Source organism: Oncorhynchus nerka, linkage group LG28 (assembly GCF_034236695.1).
Source record: "Oncorhynchus nerka isolate Pitt River linkage group LG28, Oner_Uvic_2.0, whole genome shotgun sequence".
NCBI classification, from domain to species: Eukaryota; Metazoa; Chordata; class Actinopteri; order Salmoniformes; family Salmonidae; genus Oncorhynchus; species Oncorhynchus nerka.
The window spans coordinates 24,962,446-24,987,109 of record NC_088423.1 but is presented as its reverse complement, the minus strand read 5'-3'; the positions used below and the strand labels follow the sequence as shown (position 1 = coordinate 24,987,109).

Here is a 24,664-nt window from a genome sequence, read left to right as displayed (position 1 = left end):
GGTGTGCTTGAAAGGATTCTGTGTCTGTATTTAGTGTTCATGCTAGTGAGGGTCAAGAATCCAGTCTCACATAGGTGCGTGGTTGCAAAGGGCATCAGTGTCTGAATAGCGCGATTTGCCAAGGAAAGATACTCTGAGCGCAGCCCAATCCAGAAATCTGGCAGTGGCTTCTGATTAAATTCAAATTTTCACAGAACCGCTTGTTGCAATTTTGATGAGGCTCTCTTGTTCAGATATCGGTAAGTGGACTGGAGGCAGGACATGAAAGGGATAACGAATCCAGTTGTTTGTGTCATCCGTTTCTGGAAAGTACCTGTGTAATTGCGCACCCAACTCACTCAGGTGCTTCGCTAAATCACATTTGACATTGTCCGTAAGCTTGAGTTCATTTGCACACCAAATCATACAGTGATGGAAAGACCTGTGTGTTGTCCTTGTTAATGCAGACAGAGAAGAGCTCCAACTACTTAATCATAGCCTCAATGTTGTCCCACACATTGAATATAATTGTGGAGAGTCCCTGTAATCCTAGATTCAGATCATTCAGGTGAGAAAAAACATCACCCAGATAGACCAGTCATGTGAGAATCTCATCATCATGCAAGCGGTCAGACAAGTGAAACTTGTGGTGAGTAAAGAACTTTAAACTCATCTCTCAATAAAATACATTTGTCAATACTTTCCCCCTTGATAACCAATGCACTTCTGTATGTTGTGAAAGCGTTACATGGTCGCTGCCCATATCATTGCATAGTGCAGAAAATACGCAAGAGTTCAGGGGCCTTGCTTTAACAAAGTTAACAAAGTCATCCACTGTAGTGTTCAAAATGTCTTTCAAGCTGTCAGGCATTCCCTTGGCAGCAAGAGCCTCTCAGTGGATGCTGCAGTGTACTCAAGTGGCGTCAGGAGCAACTGCTTGCACGCGCATTTCCACTCCACCATGTCTCCCTGGCATGGCTTTTGCGCCATCAGTACAGATACCAACACATCTTGACCACCAAAGTCCATTTGATGTCACAAAGCTGTCCAATATTTTAAAAATATCCTCTCCTGTTGTCCAGAAGAGGATGTCTTCCTTAATTGACCCCCATAAACATAACAAACATATACCAGGAGCTGTGCCAGGCCCGCCACATCTGTTGACTCATCCAGCTGTAATGCATAGAATTCACTGGCCTTTTATGCGAAGCAATAATTGTTTCAAAACATCTCCTGCCATGTCACTGATGTGTCGTAAAAGTGTTGTTTGATGAAAGTATTGTCTGTATAGTTTTTTTTGCCTTTTCCCCCAACATTGTCTCAGCCATATCCGGGGCAGCAGGAAGAATGAAGTCCTCCACATCAGTATGGGGCTTGCCTGTCCTTGCCACTCACCATGTAAGACACTTCTAGCCCCTTCTTATTAATGGTATCGGTTGCTTTTATATACGTCTGACTACTTGAAAGTCGTCTTAATTCTCGCACAAAAAACTTCTGTGGCTTATTTTTCTAATTGGCATTTTTTGGTTTCTAAATGAGTGAAGGTTTCATCGAGTTGTGAGATAGTAGTTTTCACATAACACACTGTGGCTGAGGAATGGCACTACTCCCAATCTAAGTGAACCCCAAATCAATGTACTTCTCATCCTATTTGCGCCTATTTGATGGTCCAACTTCCTTGTCTGTTGTTCGGTGCTTTCCCGGGTAAGGGGGCAGTAGCTCTTCGGCTGCATCAGATTCACAATTGTCAGTGTCCATGCTAGCTGGGCTAACAACAAATGTAGAATTACTGATGCTAGCATTAGATGTGCTTGTGGAAGCAGAACAACGCGTGTCGTCAACAGGTGCAGGTGTAGTACTGCTGGTATGGACAAGGCCTTACTTGTTTTTAACCATTTATCAGTTTTCAAGCCAACGGAATGAGCAGCAGCTACGTTTGGCTACATACGGACCATTAGTGGAATTCCCGCGAGAGAGTAACGGTTGGTGTGATTGGATGTTAATTATTTGACTAGGCTACCTGTATTTGACATTGTTGTTATTTCGCTGAACACTAGATGGTTTAATTTTAGGCAGTGAAACGAGGCTACTCAGGCGAGAGAGAAAAACTCACCCAAATGTACAGCCCCGTGGGAAATATATATATGGACTGTTTGAAAATGTGAAGATGTTATTTTTTAAATTTAAAATATTAAAAAAGTTATTTTGTATGTGAACCACATTTGTATTGGCGTACCTCCAATGGCATTGCGCATACCCGTACCCCAGGTTAGGAATACCTGCACTAGACTATGGACTGTGGTTTCCTGTGAAGCATGAAGGACCTACCATTCATCAACAAGTTTCACATTTGCTTCAAATGATTACATGTTGAAAGACTATAGCATACCTCTTTTGGCAATGACGCTAGTCGGTTCCTATCACAGTTGAAGTTGGAAAGTCTCTTTAGTTTACCAATACTTCTTGGCAAACTCTAAAGAGAGAAACAACAATTAAGAAATAATACATTAAACATCTACAGTTTCCACATACAGTAATAGGTGTAGCAGTGACAGTAGACCGGCCTAGTGGCCTGAGCATGGGGATTACCTGCACAGTCCCACTGTGAGGATGACATAAACATATCTGATTGGCTAGTGGTAAAGAGGATAAGTTCCTGGCGCACACTTAGATGTTTTTAGCCTATTAGGAAGTGAAGATTAAGGGCATAATGGAGGTCAAAGGTTACACAATAATAAGAGAATACATCCCTTCAGAAGTAAAAATACAATTTGTTATGCTACACTAAGTCACAAGGTCTTTCAAAGGACCAAAGAGGGCAGCCATTAGAGTCGAGTTATATCAAATTAAAGTGTTTGTCGTGGGCTGAAAAAGTCAGCCATGTGTCTTGTGATCTCAATTACATAAAATAAAAGTAATTGGGTCTTACTTATTATTATGAGGGCAGGTTTGATATGTATATATGAGCAAGTATAGCGCATCCACAAACTCACCTGTAGCCGATTCTCAGTGAGCACCAGTTCAGTGAGACTCTCACAGTTGCCAATGCTCTCTGGTAGCTGGGCAAGCCGATTCTGGTCTGCTTTCAATATCGACAGTCGCCTTAGTTTTCCTGCAGAGCAACAAAAAAAAAAGTTACATACTTTGATATAGACATATGAGAGTAGTGAGGATAGCATGGCAATCAATATAATTCGTAAAACAAGTTAGTTGATTTGCAACCAACACTAGAGCCTATGGCTAATGAAACGACAGATCAATAAAACATCAAATAATTTTATATGGATTAATGACTGTCACATTTCATTTTCCATTCATCCAAAGTTATATTGTGCCTCACCTGTGTTATTAAATCAGTTCAGTTACCAAATGTGGACTATCTTATTATGTGATTCACAATCTCTTTTGGTAAAAGTACTAAACATGGTTTAATCTGTTCAGATTAACTTCCGGTTTATGCTCAGTTTACATTGATGTTGATCCCATCTTTGACCTAATCAGTTTCAGCATGGTCCAATGCATGACATGGTGAAACAAGTGACCAATAACAAACATGTACACAAACACGCATGCATACAAACGCATGAGTGCACACAAATGCACACACACGTTTATTTTACTATCCTTGTGGGGACCAAAACAATTGATTCCCATTCAAAATTATATTTTCCCCAACCTTGACCTAACCCGAACTTCAACCCCAACCCCTTAACCCAAAGCCTTTTTCCTTGTGGGGACCAGCAAAATGTCCCCACTTGTCCGAATTTCTGACTTCTGATCCCCACAAGGATAGTAAAATCACAAACACACACACACACACACACACTATTGTCGTGTACAGTGCAGCAGCGTGCTGACCTATGCCCTCTGGCAGAGCATTGATGAGGTTCTGGGACACCAGCAGGTCAGTAAGGGAGACCAGGCCACCCATCTCTTCTGGAAGGTGCTCCAGCTTGTTCTCTGATACATCTAGACACAGGAGGCTTTTCATGCTGCCCATCTCCTACGGGTTGAACACACTTCAATTGTAAATACATTTCACAGTCTGTTAGTGACTAACGATAATGGTGCTTCTCGTGATTGCATTATATCAACAGAAGTCGCAATATTAATTTAGCCTAAAAAAATAGGTGTTAGCCTTTCACTTTTGGGGAATCAAACCATATCATACAAGTTCAACTGTAATTTTATATTTATTTTACCTTTATTTAACTAGGCAAGTCAGTTAACTTCTTATGGCTGCAGGGGCAGTATTGAGTAGCTTGGATGAAAGATGCCCAGGGTAAACGGCCTGCTCCTCAGTCCCAGATGCTAATATATGCATATTATTAGTACATTTGGATATAAAACACTCTGAAGTTTCTAAAACTGTGAGTATAACAGAACTCATATGGCAGGCAAAAACCTGAGAAAAAATCCAAACAGGAAGTGGGAAATCTGAGGTTTGTAGTTTTTGAACTCAGCCCTATCGAATACACAGTGGGATATGGTTCAAGTTGCACTTCCTAGGGCTTCCACTAGATGTCAACCATCTTTAGAAACTTGAATGAGGCTTCTACTGTGTGTGGGGCCGGATGAGAGCTCTTTGAGTCAGTGGTCTGGCAGAGAGCCAGGTCCTGGTCATGCACATTTCACATGAGAGCGAACTGCGTTCCATGGCTTTTCTACAGACAATGGAATTCTCTGGTTGGAACGTTATTGAAGATTTATGATAAAAACATCCTAAAGATTGATTCTATACTTAGTCTGAAATGTTTCTACGACCTGTAATATAACTTTTTGAACTTTTCGTCCGACGTTCGGCTGGACCTGCACGAGCATTTGGATTTGTGTACAAAACGCCCTAACAAAAGTAGTTACTTGGACATAAATAATGGACATTATCGAACATATTAAAAATGTATTGTGGATCTAGGATTCCTGGGAGTGCATTCTGATGAAGATCATCAAAGGTAAGGGAATATTTATAATGTAATTTCTGATTTCTGACTCCAACATGGCGGAGAATTGTATTTTTTTTCTGAGCGCAGTTCTCAGATTATTGCATGGTTTGCTTTTTCGAAATCTGACACAGCGGTTGCATTAAGGAGAGGTATATCTATAATTCCATGTCTAACACTTGTATTTTCATCAACTTTATGATGAGTATATCTGTCAAATTGATGTGGCTATGCAAAATCACTGGATGTTTTTGGAACTACTGAACGTAACGCGCCAATGTAAACTCTGATTTTTTTTAAATAAATATGAACTTTATCAAACAAAACATACATATATTGTGTAACATGAAGTCCTATGAGTGTCATCTGATGAAGATCATCAAAGGTTAGTGATTAATTTTATCTCTATTTGTGCTTTTTGTGACTCCTATATCTTTGGCTTGGTGGTGACCTAACATAATCGTTTGTGGTGCTTTCGCTGTAAAGCCTATTTGAAATCGGACACTGTGGTGGGATTAACAACAAGATTATCTTTAAAACGGTGTAAGATACATGTAGGTTTGAGGAATTTTAATTATGAGATTTCTGTTGTTTTGAATTTGGAGCCCTGCACTTTCACTGGCTGTTGTCATATCGATCCCGTTAATGGGATTGCAGCCCTAAGAACGGCCTACCCCAGCCACACCCGGATGACGCTGGGCCAATTGCTGCACCCCTATGGGACTCCCAATCACAGCCGGATGTGATAAAGCCTGGATTCGAACCAGGGACTGTAGTGACACCGCTTGCACTGAGATACAGTGCCTTAGACCGCTGCGCCACTCGGGAGACCCATAATATCAAGGCACTTAAAAAATTGCAATTATTAGTCTAAATATCTCAGAAAAATCTTACTGCAGGTATTTCAGCCAACTGGTTTCCATCCAGCCACAAGTCCTTTAAGCTGACAAGACATCCTATTGTTTCTGGCTGTGAGGGAGGAAGGATTGGAGGCAAAAGAGAGAGAGAAAGACACAGAGAAAAGGGAGCGAGAGAGAGACAGACCGAGAAAAAAAGTGTGAGAGAAATAGAGACAATTATACACGACTGAGGCAAATGTAAACAAGACTGGAATAATTTCAACCCTGTGTAAACTGTCATTCCCTAGCCTTGTCTGGTTTCAGTCACTCTCTCAGGGAGTGTGCCTCCGTCTCAGTTACCTTTTTATAAACATCAAACCTGACATTATGTTGTAACAGACTATAACTTAAAAACTCAATGTCCCTGTCACACTACCCCTTCAGGATGATAAGAGGGAGGAATTTCTATCAGTACACCCAATTATGTTTCACATAACAAGAAAAGTGTTGAGTGGGATTTGAGGGCTGCCCATTCTACACATGCGTAGCTATGCAAATTATTTTCTTCTGTGTGAATGCTATTCCAAGAAATCAACATTTTACCGAGATTTGCAAAGTCAGAAACTCACCAAATTGTAAAGTTCATTGTTCCCTAGGTCAAGTTCTTCAAGTCTGTGAAGTAGCGATAGTGACCTGTGGAATGCACAAGAGGGGTTATAAAGTTTTTGAAAGATGACATATAGGCTTTGAAAAAAAATTAATAATCATCATACAGTGACGGATTTATATTGTATCTGCTTCTCATTTTCAGTCTGTTTCACTGCTGTTTAATTTGAACCATGTGCGAGTGAAAATGTATTGGCCACGTAGGGAGACTGTTGTTGTGCCAACATAATAGTTGCGCATTGGCTGAATATAGACCAACAACTCTTTAGAGGGTACACTGCATTCTATATCACCTCTAAAGTCTACACACACACACACGTCATGTGAAACACATAAGGCTTCATCTGTGGTCTACCAAATTTGTTACATGCTTGTAATGTAGCCACACAGACTTCTTACACTTTGTGGAACACTGATGTCTGGGGGGTTGGGAGCAGAGTGAAATAAGAATTTCCATCTCGCATGGACTAATAAAGCAAGCCTATTTGTCTTCTGCCTCCAATTAATTTTTTTGCCCTGAAACATACAGTATCTATCCAGGGTAAGTACTTACTCTGGTAAATATGTCAGCAGATTCTCTCTGAGTTCCAGTGATACCAAGTTGGAGAGGCTGTGGAGAGAGGCAAAAGAGGGAGGGCCATTTGGTGTTTGTTATTGTCCCCAAATGATCACAAACAACAGAAAATACAGTAATCCTTTTCATGAGGATTACTGATTGAAGCCATCTAGGACAGAGTCGATGAATTCCAAGAATTGAGGCTTTTAGGAGCACAAAATGGTTTGGAGGTAATGTCTTTGTTGCCAAAAGAAAGGAAAATAGTTGTAATTAGTAATCGCAGCAGCGGAGCTATGAAGCTCTGATGAGAATAAATTATTATGCACAATCTAGACATTTCTTGCCAAGGTATATATTTTTTATTTTATTTAACCTTTATTTAACTAGGCAAATATTTGTTTCCAGTCTCAGAAGATATGGCTTGGACATCAGTGGTGAAATATAGGCCTAACTGCATTAGTTAAACGAGGAGCAGAGAAATCTAAAAATCTTGTGGACTGGAAAATTAAAGCCTAAAATCAATCATGGGTTATTGCGAATCAAATGGCAAAAAGTAAACATGTACACAGTACCAGTCAAAAGTTTGAACACACCTACTCATTCAAGGTTTTTTATTAATGTTTTTACTATTTTCTAAATTGTACAATAATAGTGAAGATATCAAAACTATGAAATAACACATATGGAATCATGTAGTAACCAAAAAAGCGTTGAACAAATCAAAATATATTTTATATATTTGAGATTCTTCAAAGTAGTCAGCATTTGCCTTAATGACAGCTTTGCACACTCTTGGTATTCTCTCAACCAGCATCACCTGGAAGGCTTTTCCAACAGTCTTGAAGGAGTTCCCACATATGCTGGACACTTGTTGGCTGCTTTTCCTTGACTCTGCAGTCCAACTCATCCCAAACCATCTTAATTGGGTTGAGGTCGGGTGATTGTGGAAGCCATGTCATCTGATGCAGCACTCCATCACTCTCCTTCTTGGTCAAATAACCCTTACACAACCTGGAGGTGTTGGGCCATTGTCCTGTTGAAAAACAAATGATAGGCCCACTAAGCTCAAACCAGATGGGATGGCATATCACTGCAGAATGCTGTGGTAGCCATGCTGGTTAACTGTGCCTTGAATTCTAAATAAATCACTGAGTGTCACAAGCAAAGCCCCCCACACCTCCTCCTCCTTGCTTCACGGTGGCAACCACAAACGCGGAGATCATCCATTCACCTACTCTCCGTCTCACAAAGACACGGAGGTTGGAACCAAAAATCTCAAATTTGGCCTCATCAGACCAAAGGACAGATTTCCACCGGTCTAACGTCCATTGCTTGTGTTTCTTGGCCCAAGCAAGTCTCTTTTTCTTATTGGTGTCCTTTAGTCGTGGTTTATTTGCAGCAATTAAACCATGAAGGCCTGATTCAAGCAGTCTCCTCTGTTACTTGAACTCTGTGAAGCATTTATTTGGGCTGCAATATGAGGTGCAGTTAACTCGAATTAACTTATCCTCCGCAGCAGGTGTAACTCTGGTTCTTCCTTTCGTGTGCAGTCCTCATGAGTGCTTGATGGTTTTTGGGACTGCACTTGAAGAAACTTTCAATGATCTTGAAATTTTCTGGATTGACTGACCTTCATGTCGTAAAGTAATGATGGACTGTCATTTCTCTTTGCTTATTTGAGCTGTTCTTGGCATAATATGGACTTGGTATTTTACCAAATAGGTCTATATTCTGTATACCTTGCCTTGTCACAACACAACACAACTGATTGGCTCCAACGCATTAAAGGAAAGAAATTCCACAAATTCACTTTTAACAAGGCACACCTGTTAATTTAAATGCATTCTAGCTGACTACCTCATGAAGCTTGTTGAGAGAATGCCAAGCGTGTACAAAGCGGTCATCAAGGCAAAGAGTGGCTACTTTGAAGAATCTCAAATATATCAAATATATTTAGATTTGTCTGACATGTTTTTGGTTACTACATGATTCAAAATGTGTTATTTCATAGTTTTGATGTCTTCACTATTATTCTATTATGTAGAAAATAGTAAAAATAGAAATAAACCCTTGAATGAGTAGGTGTCTCCAACCTTTTGATTGGTACTGTATGTAAATGTAATTTCATTTTTTTCTTATTTTTTTGCCTGTAATTTCAAGAAAACTGTTTTTGCTTTGTAATTATGGGGTATTGTCTGTAGATTGATGAGGGGAAAGAACAGTTGAATCAATTTTAGAATAAGGCTGTAACGTGGAAAAAGTCAAGGGGTAGCTCCACCCTCCCCTCTCTGAAGTTACAGGCAAGTATATGGGTCAAATGTCCCATCCCCTTCGAAATTTTGAAAGATGCAAAACTGTGATTTGTTCAAATGATCAGTGATGAAAAAACTGCACATCGGAACAAAGTTCCTCCTTAGTCGCATCCCACAGTCTGTTGACAGACACTACGATACCATTTGTTACGTGCGTCTGTCCACGAGAGATTAACGAGAGATTAACAGAGGTGTAGAAAATATTTTTTCCCCCTACAAATCCATTAAGCCTACACCATTTGGGTGACAGCATTTCAGCCCTCCACAGCTAGACGAGCGAGTGAATGGATGAACAATCAATATCTGGCCTAATACTGTGCATTTATGCACGAGTAGGTCTGTCTTCTCACATCTTCACCAACTGTCACAGAGCTCTTACTAGGTCACCATGGTAACTCATAGATCAACACAGCTTTAATATGACTTAATCGAGCACAATAAGTAACATTACTCAGTCTATAATCTAGACCTACTTATCACAGAGAGAAACACAGCTGAATCATTCTGCAAAACACCATATTTACCATGTAAGGTTATGCTACATACAGTAATCCCTCATTTACAGAAACATGTCAAGTCAAAACAGAGGCCTATTTAGTTTTACACTAGTTAAATTTTTTCAAGTGTTCCTTCAAAATCTGTTGCTGCGTTGTGCATAACACAAAAAGGGCCTGTCAACGAGTATAGAACGATATACGGCCGGTGAGTGTTGGAGGCTTCGTATAATATTAGTGCCTCATCTGATGATGATAAATCCTAGTAGGAGCCTAAAGAGAGATTATGACTGTAGCTGCTGTCTGTAGACTGTAGTCAACATACAGTCTACTGCATGATAACTGCATGATATATTATTCAGTTATTTGAAGGGAGAGAGGGCTGGCATTCTTTTGCAAGTGAAACGTAAACAAACTTGGCAGGCTGGAGGAAATTACACAGGAAATTTCAGGGTCGCTGGGGAGAAAGGGGGACAGGAAAGAAGCAGAACTTACTGATACAACTACCCTTGTAAGTTATTATGCCATAAATCAAATAACACCATGAAATTATACCCTGGATCATCATGAAACTACCAAAAGATATTACACAGTAACATAGCAGTATTTATTAAAATAGATCGTCATGGAAACACACACAGCTCCAAACCACATCCATTGAAGGAGGGTGTGAGTGCCAGCAACTTCCAAAAATGTCAGTTACAGACAATTTGTAGTCACAGTATGTCATTACATTGTTCAGAACTTAAAAACAGGAAGCAGTTTCATAACCACCTGTGACTAAGAAATATGACCGACAGTAGCATACAATTTCTTACTCATTCTTTTTATGTTAAGTCACAGACCATGTGAACATCAAAAGCGCATAAGTGAGAACTAAATTTCAACCCATTAAACACGTTTCTGTATGACAGGACTATAAAACAAATTATTTATTTTTTTAATGCCAGAAAGAAGCACTTACTTTCCAATGTTTTCGGGAAGAGCCTGCAACGAAATGTCATTGATGGAAAGGCATGTTAAATTCTGAAGCTCTGGAAAACTCTCAGGCAATCTGTAAAAACAAGAGGAATTCAAATCAAAATCAGATCTTTGCAGCTGAAATAAATGGTGGCAGATTCCTGAAAAATCAATGGATCCAACTGTATATATAGGCAATACGAATACTATAAAATATACTATAAAGCTAATACAGGTTTACTACTTTCCTCTCTGACAGGAAAGTTTAATCTAACTTTTTCTTTCCACTTGATGACAGTGCATTTGTAAAGTATTCACACCCCTTCACTTTTTGTTACGTTACAGCCTTATTCTAAAATGGATTAAAAAAATAATAATTAAATCCTCAATCTACACACAATACCCCATAACGACAAAGTGAAAACAGGTTTTTAGAAATTATAAATACCTCATTTACATACGTTTTCAGACACTTTGCTATGGAATTTGAAATTGAGCTCAGGTCCATCCTGTTTCCATTGACCATCCTTGAGATGTTTCTCCTTCTACTTATGGTAAATTCAATTAGTTGGACATGATTTGGAAAGGCACACATCTGTCTATATAAAGGTCCCACAGTTGAGAGAGCATGTCAGAGCAAAAACCATGCCATGAGGTCGAAGGAATTGTCCGTAGAGCTCCGAGACAGGATTATGTCGAAGCAAAGATCTGGGGAAGGGTCACCAAGAACACAGTGGCCTCCATTCTTAAATGGAAAAAGTTTGGAACCACCAAGACTCTTCCTAGAGCTGGCCGCCTGGCCAAACTGAGCAATCAGGGGAGAAGGGACTTGGTCAGGGAGGTGACCAAGAACCTGATGGTGACTCTGACAGAGCTCCTCCATGGAGATGGGAGAACCTTCCAGAAGAACAACCATCTCTGCAGCACTCCACCAATCAGGCCTTTACGGTAGAGTGGCCAGAAGGAAGCCACTCCTCAATAAAAGGCACATGACAGGTCGCTCGGACGATGAGAAACAAGATTCTCTGGTCTGACGAAACCAAGATTGAACTCTTTGGCCTGAATGCCAAGTGTCACATCTGGAGGAAACCTGGCAGCATCCCTACGGTGAAGCATGGTGGTGGCAGCATCATGCTGTGGGGATGTTTTTCAGCGGCAAGGATTGGGAGACTATTCAGGATCGAGGGAAAGATGAACAGAGCAAAGTACAGAGATCCTTGATGAAAGTGCTCTGGAGCACTCAGGACCTCAGACTGGGGCGAAGGTTCACCTTCCAACAGGACAACGACCCTAAGCACACAGCCAAGACAATGCAGGAGTGGCTTCGGGACAAGTGTCCTTGAGTGGCCCAGTCAGATCCCGGACTTAAACCCGATTGAACATCTCTGGAGAAACCTGAAAATAGCTGTGCAGCAACCATCCCCATCCAACCTGACAGAGCTTGAGAGGATCTGCAAAGAATGGGAGAAACTCCCCGAATACAGGTGTGCCAAGCTTGTAGCGTCATACCCAAGAAGAGTCAAGGCTGTAATCGCTGCCAAAGGTGCGTCAAAGTACTGAGTAAAGGGTCTGAATAACTATGTAAATCTGATTGAATTGTTATATATAACAATTAGATTATAGATATATTTCAAATGCGCTGTATAGTTTTAAGCCTTCATGACACGATTCCCTTCTATCTAACATGGTCACCCAGAGACAATCTCAAACACACAATGATCCTGTCAGTGTGGGAGTGTGAAAGGTTTGTAATGCCGTACCACATTACAATCCAAAGCACAACGCTTAACCATATTATATCATCTGCAGGTCAGAGCACTACATATTCCCTTCCCCGACTGAGTAGCTGTAAAGCTGTCTAACAAGAACATCTAAGCCTGGGGTACTCAACTCTTACCCTACGAGGTCCAGAGCCTACTGGTTTTTCTGTTCTACTTGGTAATTCATTGCACACACTTGGTGTCCCAGGTCTAAATGAGTCCCTGATCACAGGGGAACTATGTAAAAATGCAGTGGAACTGGCTTTGAGGTCCAGAGTTGAGTTTACTAGGTAGGCAAATTGCACAACCCAGGGCATGGCCAGTCCCAAACTGAACCATATGGCATTGTGACGGCCTCCACTAGGATGCAAACTATCCAGACCTCACCATGAGACAGCTGACAGGCAAACTGGAGCAAAACATGTCCCATACAATATTCATTAGTATAAATGACCTGTTAGATCTAATACTGTAGTTCTTCAATATCATCAACGAAATTGTCACTAAAACGGGTCCATCGGATAGCAGTTCGAGCAAAAAAAGAAATCCTGTCTGAAAATACCTTTAAAGTTACTCCATTTTCCTCTCAATATAGCTTGTTTTCTGCTTGTGTTTGAACGACTCCTTCTCTAGTTATCATGCAAAGTTCCTAGATATAACTTACTACAGTGCTGCTACACTACTGTGTTGCTATGGTATGTTTGTTTTGTTCACTCCCATTTGCTAAACATTTATGGCGACATGTATTCAAAGATCAGTTACCTTGTTAATGGGTTTCCACTAAAGTCTGCTACTTGGAGAGCTTTACAGTTAGAAATGCTCTCTGGAATTTCCATGATGTCTATATGAGGGATGAAAAGAAATACATGTTAGGTACATCTTGATCAGCACACATTTAACATTACATTTACATTTAAGTCATTTAGCAGACGCTCTTATCCAGAGCGACTTCCATTTATATTTTCCAACGCGGCTATGCATTTGGGTGAGGTTTTTGTCTCGCCCGAGTAGCCTCGTTTCACTGCCAAAGATAAAATGAAACCATTTAGAGTCCTTCCCCGGGAGAAAGAGCGAAATAACATTACAATGTCAAATACAGGTAGCATAGTCAAATAATTATCATCCAATCACAACCGTTACTCTCTTGCAGGAATTCCACTGACGGTCCGTATGTAGCCAAACGTAGCTGCTGCTCATGTTGTTATCTGTACTGGCGCTTAAGCCATAACAGGGAGAAATAGTGGAGTGGTAACAAGCGTGCAAGCAGTTGCTCCCAACGCCACTTGGGTACACTGCAGCAACCACCGAGAAGCTCTTGCTGCCAAGGGATTGTCTGACAGACGGCCATGTAATGCTTTTACAACATACAAAAGTGCACTGGTTAACAAGGGGCAAAGTATTGACACTTTTTTGAATAGAGACGAGTTTAAAGTTCTTTGTACTGACCATAATTTTCACTTGTCTGACCATTTGCACGATGACGAGTTTCTCACACAACTGGCATCTGGGTGATGTTTTTTCTCGCCTGAATGATCTGAATCTAGGATTACAGGGACTCTCCGCAAGTATATTCAATGTGCGGGACAAAATTGAGGCTATGATTGAGAAATTGAAGCTCTTCTCTGTCTGCATTAACAAGGACAACACACCGGTCTTTCCATCACTATGATTTTTTTTTGTGTGCAAATGGACTCAAGCTTACGGACAATGTCAAATTGTAAAAACCTGATTTAGTTGGGTGCAAAATTATGCAGGTACAGTGATGGAAAAAAGTATTTGATCCCCTGCTAATTTAGTACGTTTGCCCACTGACAAAGAAATTATCAGTCTCTAATTCACTCTTAAATGGAGTGCTCCTAATCTCAGTTTCTTACCTGTATAAAGGACACCTGTCCACAGAAGCAATCAATCAGATTCCAAACTCTCCACCATGGGCAAGACCAAAGAGCTCTCCAAGGATGTCAGGGACAAGATTGTCGACCTATACATGGCTGGAATGGGCTACAAGACCATTGCCAAGCAGCTTGGTAAGAAGGTGACAACAGTTGGTGCGAGAAACACAAAAGAACTGTCACTCTCTCCTGTCCTGGGGTCCATGCAAAATCTCACCTCGTGGAGTTGGTACAATCATGAGAACCGTGAGGAATCAGCCCAGCACTACACAGGAGGATCTTGTCAATGATCTCAAGGCAGCTGGGACCATAGTCACCAAGAAAACAATTGGTAACATACTACGTCGTGAAGGACAGAAATCCTGCAGCACCGCAAGGTCCCCCTGCTCAAGAAAGCACATATACATGCCCATCTGAAGTTTGCCAATGAACATCTGAATGATTCAGAGGACAACTGGGTGAAAGTGTTGTGGTCAGATGAGACCAAAATGGAGCTCTTTGGCATCAACTCAACTTGCTGTGTTTGGGAAGGAGGAATGCTGCCTTTGACCCCAAGAAACCATCCCCACCGTCAAACATGGAGGTGGAAACATTATGCTTTGGGGGTGTTTTTCTGCTAAGGGGACAGGACAACTTCACCGCATCAAAGGGACGATGGACGGGGCCATGTACCGTCAAATCTTGGGTGAAAACCTCCTTCCTTCAGCCAGGGTATTGAAAATGGGTAGTGGATGGGTATTCCAGCATGACAATGACCCAAAACACACAGCCAAGGCAACAAAGGAGTGGCTCAAGAAAAAGCACATTAAGGTCCTGGAGTGGCCTAGCCAGTCTCGAGACCTTAATCCCAAAGAAAATCTGGATGGAGCTGAAGGTTCGAGTTGCCAAACGTCACCCTCAAAACCTTAATGACTTGGAGAAAATCTGCAAAGAGGAGTGGGACAAAATCCCTCCTGAGATGTGTGCAAACCTGGTGGCCAACTACAAGAAACGTCTGACCTCTGATTGCCAACAGGGGTTTTGCCACCAAGTACTAAGTCATGTTTTGCAGAGGGGTCAAATACATATTTCCCTCATTAAAATGCCAATCAATTTATAACATTTTTGACATGCGTTTTTATGGATTCTTTTGTTGATAGTCTGTCTCTCACTGTTCAAATAAACCTACCATTAAAATTAGACTGATCATTTCTTTGTCAGTGGGCAAAAGTACAAAATCAGCAGGGGATCAAATACTTTTCCCCCTCACTGTACTTTCCTGAAACAGATGACACAAACAACTGGATTCGTTATCCCTTTCATGTCCTGCCTCCAGTCCACTTACTGATATCTGAACAAGAGAGCATCATCAAAATTGCAACAAGTGGTTCTGTGAAAATTGAATTTAATCAGAAATAACTGCCAGATTTCTAGATTGGGCTGCACTCAGAGTATCTTTCCTTGGCAAATCGCGCAATTCAGACACTGATGCCCTTTGCAACCACGTACCTATGCGAGAGTGAATTTGTGAACACTAAATACAGGCACAGACTGTGTGTGGAAAATGATTTAAGACCGACTCATTGCAGATTTATGTGCATCCTTTCAAGCACACCCTTCTCATTAACCTGTGGTGAGTTATTCACAATAATTTTTGATGAACAATTAAGGTTTTATATGCAAGATGGTTAAATAAAGAGAAATGATTGATTAGAATGATATTATTATTTGTGCCCTGGTCCTATAAGAGCTCTTTGTCACTTCCCACGAGCCGGGTTGTGAAAAAAACTCACACTCATTCTTATGTTTAATAAATGTATCGTATAGTGTGTGTGGGCAGGCTTACAATGATGGCAAAAACATTTCAGAGTCGGCCGATGCTGGTGCTAGAGGGGGTACGCAGCTGGAGGTTGAATGTACGGGAATATAAAAAGTTTGGGAACCACTGGTATCTTACTGCTTCCGGGTTGGAGCGAGCGGTCGCATCTGCACTCGGTCCGCAGGTAGTATTACATTTCATTACATTTCATTATAGTACAACGGTTTGATTTGTCTAATCTTAGCAATTTCTTCTTAGCTAGCTACATAGCCGTCTTTGTATCATAGATAATTGCGTAATTATCGTATTTCGTCGTCCTAACGCAGTCTACACTGCTACCTGCCCTGCAGCTAGCCAGCTAGCTAAGGTCCACCGTCTACCGATTAGCAGCACAACTATTACACTCAACTGAACGACTTGATTAGTGTAGTGTTAACTAGCTACATAGTTGTCTTTGCTGTCTTCGTATCCAAGATAATTGTGTAGTTTAGAGTGTGTAGTTTTAGAGTGATTATCTTAATTTACCGAGGTTAGCTAGCCAGCTATTTGTCGTCCTTAACGTAGGAGACACTGCTAGCTAGCCAACGTCTACCGAACAGAACTTCCGCACTCAACAATCCGGTCGCATTTCGCTTCGCTCCACAGGTAGCATCACATTTTTCATTTCATTTCATTACAGTACAACGGCTTGATTTGTTTGATCGTAGCTAGCTACATAGCCGTCTTTGTATCAAAGATAATTGTGTAGTCTAGAGCGATTTCCTAGGTTAGCTAGCCAGCTATTGTCGTTCTTTTAACGCAACGTAACGTAATCAACACTGCTAGCTAGCCAGCTAGCCCCGAATAGCAGCACAGTAGAAACTATTACACTCAACGGAACGACTTGATTAGTGTAGTGTCAACAACGCAGCCACTGCCAGCTAGCCTACATAATCAACAACGCAGCCTCTGCCAGCTAGCCTACTTCAGCAGTACTGTATCATTTTAGTCAATAAGATTCTTGCTACGTAAGCTTAACTTTCTGAACACTCGAGACGTGTAGTCCACTTGTCATTCCAATCTCCTTTGCATTAGCATAGCCTCTTGTGTAGCCTGTCAACTATGTGTCTGTCTATCCCTGTTCTCTCCTCTCTGCACAGACCATACAAACGCTCCACACCGCGTGGCCGCGGCCACCCTAATCTGGTGGTCCCAGCGCGCACGACCCACGTGGAGTTCCAGGTCTCCGGTAGCCTCTGGAACTGCCGATCTGCGGCCAACAAGGCAGAGTTCATCTCAGCCTATGCCTCCCTCCAGTCCCTCGACTTCTTGGCACTGACGGAAACATGGATCACCACAGACAACACTGCTACTCCTACTGCTCTCTCTTCGTCCGCCCACGTGTTCTCGCACACCCGAGAGCTTCTGGTCAGCGGGGTGGTGGCACCGGGATCCTCATCTCTCCCAAGTGGTCATTCTCTCTTTCTCCCTTACCCATCTGTCTATCGCCTCCTTTGAATTCCATGCTGTCACAGTTACCAGCCCTTTCAAGCTTAACATCCTTATCATTTATCGCCCTCCAGGTTCCCTCGGAGAGTTCATCAATGAGCTTGATGCCTTGATAAGCTCCTTTCCTGAGGACGGCTCACCTCTCACAGTTCTGGGCGACTTTAACCTCCCCACGTCTACCTTTGACTCATTCCTCTCTGCCTCCTTCTTTCCACTCCTCTCCTCTTTTGACCTCTCCCTCTCACCTTCCCCCTACTCACAAGGCAGGAAATACGCTCGACCTCATCTTTACTAGATGCTGTTCTTCCACTAACCTCATTGCAACTCCCCTCCAAGTCTCCGACCACTACCTTGTATCCTTTTCCCTCTCGCTCTCATCCAACACTTCCCACACTGCCCCTACTCGGATGGTATCGCGCCGTCCCAACCTTCGCTCTCTCTCCCCCGCTACTCTCTCCTCTTCCATCCTATCATCTCTTCCCTCTGCTCAAACCTTCTCCAACCTATCTCCTGATTCTGCCTCCTCAACCCTCCTCTCCTCCCTTTCTGCATCCTTTGACTCTCTATGTCCCCTATCCTCCAGGCCGGCTCGGTCCTCCCCTCCCGCTCCGTGGCTCGACGACTCATTGCGAGCTCACAGAACAGGGCTCCGGGCAGCCGAGCGGAAATGGAGGAAAACTCGCCTCCCTGCGGACCTGGCATCCTTTCACTCCCTCCTCTCTACATTTTCCTCTTCTCTCTCTGCTGCTAAAGCCACTTTCTACCACTCTAAATTCCAAGCATCTGCCTCTAACCCTAGGAAGCTCTTTGCCACCTTCTCCTCCCTCCTGAATCCTCCTCCCCCTCCCTGCAGATGACTTCGTCAACCATTTTGAAAAGAAGGTCGACGACATCCGATCCTCGTTTGCTAAGTCAAACGACACCGCTGGTTCTGCTCACACTGCCCTACCCTGTGCTCTGACCTCTTTCTCCCCTCTCTCTCCAGATGAAATCTCGCGTCTTGTGACGGCCGGCCGCCCAACAACCTGCCCGCTTGACCCTATCCCCTCCTCTCTTCTCCAGACCATTTCCGGAGACCTTCTCCCTTACCTCACCTCGCTCATCAACTCATCCCTGACCGCTGGCTACGTCCCTTCCGTCTTCAAGAGAGCGAGAGTTGCACCCCTTCTGAAAAAACCTACACTCGATCCCTCCGATGTCAACAACTACAGACCAGTATCCCTTCTTTCTTTTCTCTCCAAAACTCTTGAACGTGCCGTCCTTGGCCAGCTCTCCCGCTATCTCTCTCAGAATGACCTTCTTGATCCAAATCAGTCAGGTTTCAAGACTAGTCATTCAACTGAGACTGCTCTTCTCTGTATCACGGAGGCGCTCCGCACTGCTAAAGCTAACTCTCTCTCCTCTGCTCTCATCCTTCTAGACCTATCGGCTGCCTTCGATACTGTGAACCATCAGATCCTCCTCTCCGAGTTGGGCATCTCCGGCGCGGCCCACGCTTGGATTGCGTCCTACCTGACAGGTCAAGCCTACCAGGTGGCGTGGCGAGAATCCGTCTCCACACCACGTGCTCTCACCACTGGTGTCCCCCAGGGCTCTGTTCTAGGCCCTCTCCTATTCTCGCTATACACCAAGTCACTTGGCTCTGTCATAACCTCACATGGTCTCTCCTATCATTGCTATGCAGACGACACACAATCATCTTCTGATGACCAGGTGGCGAATCGCATCTCTGCATGTCTGGCAGACATATCAGTGTGGATGACGGATCACCACCTCAAGCTGAACCTCGGCAAGACGGAGCTGCTCTTCCTCCCGGGGAAGGACTGCCCGTTCCATGATCTCGCCATCACGGTTGACAACTCCATTGTGTCCTCCTCCCAGAGCGCCAAGAACCTTGGCGTGATCCTGGACAACACCCTGTCGTTCTCAACTAACATCAAGGCGGTGGCCCGTTCCTGTAGGTTCATGCTCTACAACATCCGCAGAGTACGACCCTGCCTCACACAGGAAGCGGCGCAGGTCCTAATCCAGGCACTTGTCATCTCCCGTCTGGATTACTGCAACTCGCTGTTGGTTGGGCTCCCTGCCTGTGCCATTAAACCCCTACAACTCATCCAGAACGCCGCAGCCCGTCTGGTGTTCAACCTTCCCAAGTTCTCTCACGTCACCCCGCTCCTCCGCTCTCTCCACTGGCTTCCAGTTGAAGCTCGCATCCGCTACAAGACCATGGTGCTTGCCTACGGAGCTGTGAGGGGAACGGCACCTCAGTACCTCCAGGCTCTGATCAGGCCCTACACCCAAACAAGGGCACTGCGTTCATCCACCTCTGGCCTGCTCGCCTCCCTACCACTGAGGAAGTACAGTTCCCGCTCAGCCCAGTCAAAACTGTTCGCTGCTCTGGCCCCCCAATGGTGGAACAAACTCCCTCACGACAGCGGAGTCAATCACCACCTTCCGGAGACACCTGAAACCCCACCTCTTTAAGGAATACCTAGGATAGGATAAAGTAATCCTTCTCACCCCCCTTAAAAGATTTAGATGCACTACTGTTCCACTGGATGTCATAAGGTGAATGCACCAATTTGTAAGTCGCTCTGGATAAGAGCGTCTGCTAAATGACTTAAATGTTAAAATGACTTAAATGAGTATCAAACATTGGACATAAAATGAAGACAAGCTTTCTTGACCAAACTATAAAATCATTAACTATGACATCTCTCAATCAAGATTACAAAATAGTTCAGAAAGTCCATCCAACTAGACATTACACTATTTAAAATAATTTGAATCGCCACTAAATTATCATGGTCGTTGTGCCAACCATGGAGAGTTGCGTGTGATTTGGTCCTGCTGGGAAGCATTCTAGATTTGGTCCTGCTAGGAAGCTCTGTGATGGCAGCTTTCTTTGAGGAATGTTAACCCTTTTAGTCCAGACGTTATGAGAGAAACCACACCATTATGGCTCTGAGAATATGTTTGATGTGTACAGTGAAAGCGAGAGGATGGATAGTGCTGAGCATGACTGGTGGTTTGAGCTACTTCTATTGCTTGTCTAGCACTTACTCGCTACATTTTCTAACATATAGGCCTATCATAGTAATAACATCTTATAACCAAGGTCTAGGTTTCTTCCTAGGGAGTTTTTCCTAGCCACCGTGCCATCTGCATTGCTTGCTGTTTGTGGTTCTAGGCTGGGTTTCTGTATAGCACTTTGTGACATCTGCTGATGTAAAAAGGGCTTTAAAAATACATTTGATTGATTGATTGTTATCAAAATATCAGCAGTTTTAAAATGTTTGTTCATTCATAGCACCCGTGGTTGAATCAATGTGAGTTTATTTGGCGGGGTTGAAGATCCTTCCAACAGTGTTTATGACCAGTGGTTCTCTCTTCTCACCATTACGAGAGACATCAAGTTCTACCAGCTGCATGAAGTTTGCAATTTCTGGAGGAAGTCTTTGGATCTCGTTGTCACTCAGGCCCAGCTTTCGTAGCTTTAGCAGCTGAAAAAATGGCTGAAAAAGACAAAACAAACATATTAGACTGGCTGTATAGTTGACATGGACATAGTAAAGCATTCAGTGTGAACAAATGAGATAAAATATGGTTTTCAATGGCCTACTATTTGTCCCATCCTGAAATTGATAAAAACAAAAAACACTTTCCAGAAACCTATGAACCCAATTAAAAGGGGCAAGCTGCAGTTGCTACTGTACAGTGGGGCAAACAAGTATTTAGTCAGCCACCAAAAGTTCTCCCACTTAAAAAGATGAGGCCTGTAATTTTAATCATTGGTACACTTCAACTATGACAGACAAAATGAGGAAAAAGATTGTAGGATTTTTTATGAATTTATTTTCAAATTATGGTGGAAAATAAGTATTTGGTCAATAACAAAAGCTCAATACTTTGTTATATACCCTTTTTTGGCAATGACAGAGCTCAAACGTTTTCTGTAAGTCTTCACAAGGTTTTCACACACTGTTGCTGGTATTTTGGCCCATTCCTCCATGCAGAGCTCCTCTAGAGCAGTGATGTTTTGGGGCTGTTGCTGGGCAACACGGACTTTCAACCCCCTCCAAAGATTTTCTATGGGGTTGAGATCTGGAGACTGGCTATGCCACTCCAGGACCTTGAAATGCTTCTTACGAAGCCACTCCTTTGTTGCCCAGGTGGTGTGTTTGGGATCATTGTCATGCTGAAAGACCCAGCCACGTTTCATCTTCAATGCCCTTGCTGATGGAAGGAGGTTTTCACTCACAATCTCACAACACATGGCCCCATTCATTCTTTCCTTTACACGGATCGGTCGTCCTGGTCCCTTTGCATAAACACAGCCCCAAAGCATGATGTTTCCACCCCCATGCTTCACAGTAGGTATGGTGTTCTTTGGATGCAACTCAGCATTCTTTGTCCTCCAAAAACGACAAGTTGTGTTTTTACCAAAAAGTTATATTTTGGTTTCATCTGACATTCTCCCAATCTTCTTCTGGATCATCCAAATGCTCTCTAGCAAACATCAGACGGGCCTGGACATGTACTGGCTTAAGCAGGGGGACACGTCTGGCACTGCAGGATTTGAGTCCCTGGCGGCGTAGTGTGTTACTGATGGTAGGCTTTGTTACTTTGGACCCAGCTCTCTGTAGGTCATTCACTAGGTCCCCCCGTGTGGTTCTGTGATTTTTGCTCACCGTTCTTGTGATCATTTTGACCCCAAGGGGTGAGATCTTGCGTGGAGCCCCAGATCGAGGGAGATTATCAGTGGTCTTGTATGTCTTCCATTTCCTAATAATTGCTCCCACAGTTGATTTCTTCAAACCAAGCTGCTTACCTATTTGCAGATTCAGCCAGTCTTCCCAGCCTGGTGCAGGTCTACATTTTTGTTTCTGGTGTCCTTTGACAGCTCTTTGGTCTTGGCCATAGTGGAGTTTGGAGTGTGACTGTTTGAGGTTGTGGACAGGTGTCTTTTATACTAATAACAAGTTCAAACAGGTGCCATTAATACAGGTAACGAGTGGAGGACAGAGGAGCCTCAAAGAATAAGTTACAGGTCTGTGAGAGCCAGAAATCTTGCTTGTTTGTAAGTGACCAAATACGTATTTTCCACCATAATATGCAAATAAAGTCATTAAAAATCATACAACGAGATTTTCTGGATTATTTTTTTTCTGGAGAACTTGCACAATTGGTGGCTGACTAAATACTTTTTTGTCCCACTGTACATCCATTTAGGGGCTTATAAAATGAATGATGTACCACTTGATTCTTGAAAAATATAACTTGTCTTTTTATTGGTTTATTCGTATTTTGCCGAAGTAGCAGCTATTATTCCTAGGGTGCACACAAAACCTAAAACACTGCAAGTAGACAAGAACAGTCAGAATGCAAAATATAAGCTTGTTTAATCAAATGTTTGTAAACAAAGAACATTTAAACAAACACTATATAACCTCAAAATATGGTTAAAACTATCATTTGATATCATGGATGGTCAGTCCTTGAGTCAATACCTCTGTCTTTTAATTTGAGAGTGGTCACGTCTCCAGCCCCATGCCTCAACTTTTTACCAAAACGGGGGCAGGGAAATGCTTTGTTATTGTTTCAACTGCTGATTGCCACTTTAAAATGTTGAGTGACTAACCAGGTTTCCATCCAACCATTTCATGTGGATGAATTACCTGACGCATGAAAAAAATAAAATAAAAAAATAAAATAAAAAAATCACAACCGGGTTGATGGAAACAGGGAATGTCAGTACAATTTTAAATGTTGATAGACAATTTGTTTGTTGTTATCCCACTACGACTTGGGAAAGCATGCAGTTTATAAGGCTACAAAAATGCAATAAGTTAAGATGAAATTCACAGGGTGGTGAAAGCACACGGTGATGAGCTTGAGGCTCCTTTCCAATAAATATCGAGGGTTCTGTTCTGGTGACATGATGATGGATGCTTGGCTGCCGTTTAACTAACAAAAAGAATCTCGCTCTTATCCATAGCCTACATGATGAGGTTGTTATCTGTAAACACATTTTTTCAGCGCACGTGCCAAGACCAGACTGGGCACATTTGCTATAAAATCAGAGTAGAGTTCTGTCGGTATATGGGAATTTTACTGCAAAAGTTATTTCTATGTGCACTACGTCCTCATACATAGACTTATCAACAACAAGTCAGTTTGATGGAAAAATGTTTGGTGGGAAAATGCGCATAGTTTTTACATTAGTTGCATTAAAATCTGTCGCCAACTGGATGGACACCTAGCTACTGTTAAACATATGTAATAAACAGGCTAACTGAAAGACCATACTTGACCACAATCAACTCACTAAATAAGTTTTAACCAGCAAAAAGTAAAGCAATTAGGCTTAAGAGTGGTAGTCAGTGGTCTGGCAAATATTGTTCAGTTCCTACCCAGTTCTCTGCTGTAATAAACTAGCCTGTTCTTTTATCTGGATGATGACCTACTTGGATGCTGCCTTATCCTGACACTTCCAGACACCATCTCTGTTTCATAAATATTAACATTAACCCCAAAAGACTTGTTTCAAAAACATACAACCATAGTGTTCTTGAAAATGCAGTGTTTACACAGCCACCCTAAAAACTCAAAATCAGATTTTTTATTTCTATATCTAAGCCCAATTTCAGTTTTACATGAACCATATCAGAGATGCAGATTCACACTGGTGTAGCCTCTGATTATCGATTGATTTGACTGTATAAAATCACAATTTGTGAAAAAATTATCAGAATTTGGCTGCTTGTGTAAAGGTGGTATAAATTGGATGGGTATGAGATATGCAAATAATTGGCAAAAGTTCTGAATTAGGTTTCGTTTTCAGAGGCAGCCCAATTGTGAGATTTTGCACGTTTGGGCAAAAGAGCTATGTGATTGGTCAAAAGACCAATTAGTGGAAAAATATCAGAATTGGGCTGCCTGTCTAAAATGCACATCGACCCTAGGAGTAGAGACCTATA

The 24,664-nt window shown here is 42.4% G+C and overlaps 1 protein-coding gene across 1 annotated transcript in view; it reads right to left on the bottom strand.

The window, feature by feature from the left end:
• The window catches only part of LOC115113042 (leucine-rich repeat-containing protein 1-like), a 76,921-nt gene that overhangs the window by 21,762 nt on the left and 30,495 nt on the right, over positions 1-24,664 (bottom strand). The window contains exons 2-10 of the mRNA XM_029640242.2: positions 21,082-21,199; positions 13,269-13,347; positions 10,751-10,840; positions 6,978-7,034; positions 6,388-6,451; positions 5,814-5,888; positions 3,838-3,982; positions 2,973-3,091; positions 2,369-2,452 (exon numbers count right to left, since the gene is read on the bottom strand). Coding sequence (XP_029496102.1) covers positions 2,369-2,452; positions 2,973-3,091; positions 3,838-3,982; positions 5,814-5,888; positions 6,388-6,451; positions 6,978-7,034; positions 10,751-10,840; positions 13,269-13,347; positions 21,082-21,199 — 831 coding nt within the window. The remainder of the gene's footprint in view (positions 1-2,368; positions 2,453-2,972; positions 3,092-3,837; positions 3,983-5,813; positions 5,889-6,387; positions 6,452-6,977; positions 7,035-10,750; positions 10,841-13,268; positions 13,348-21,081; positions 21,200-24,664) is intronic.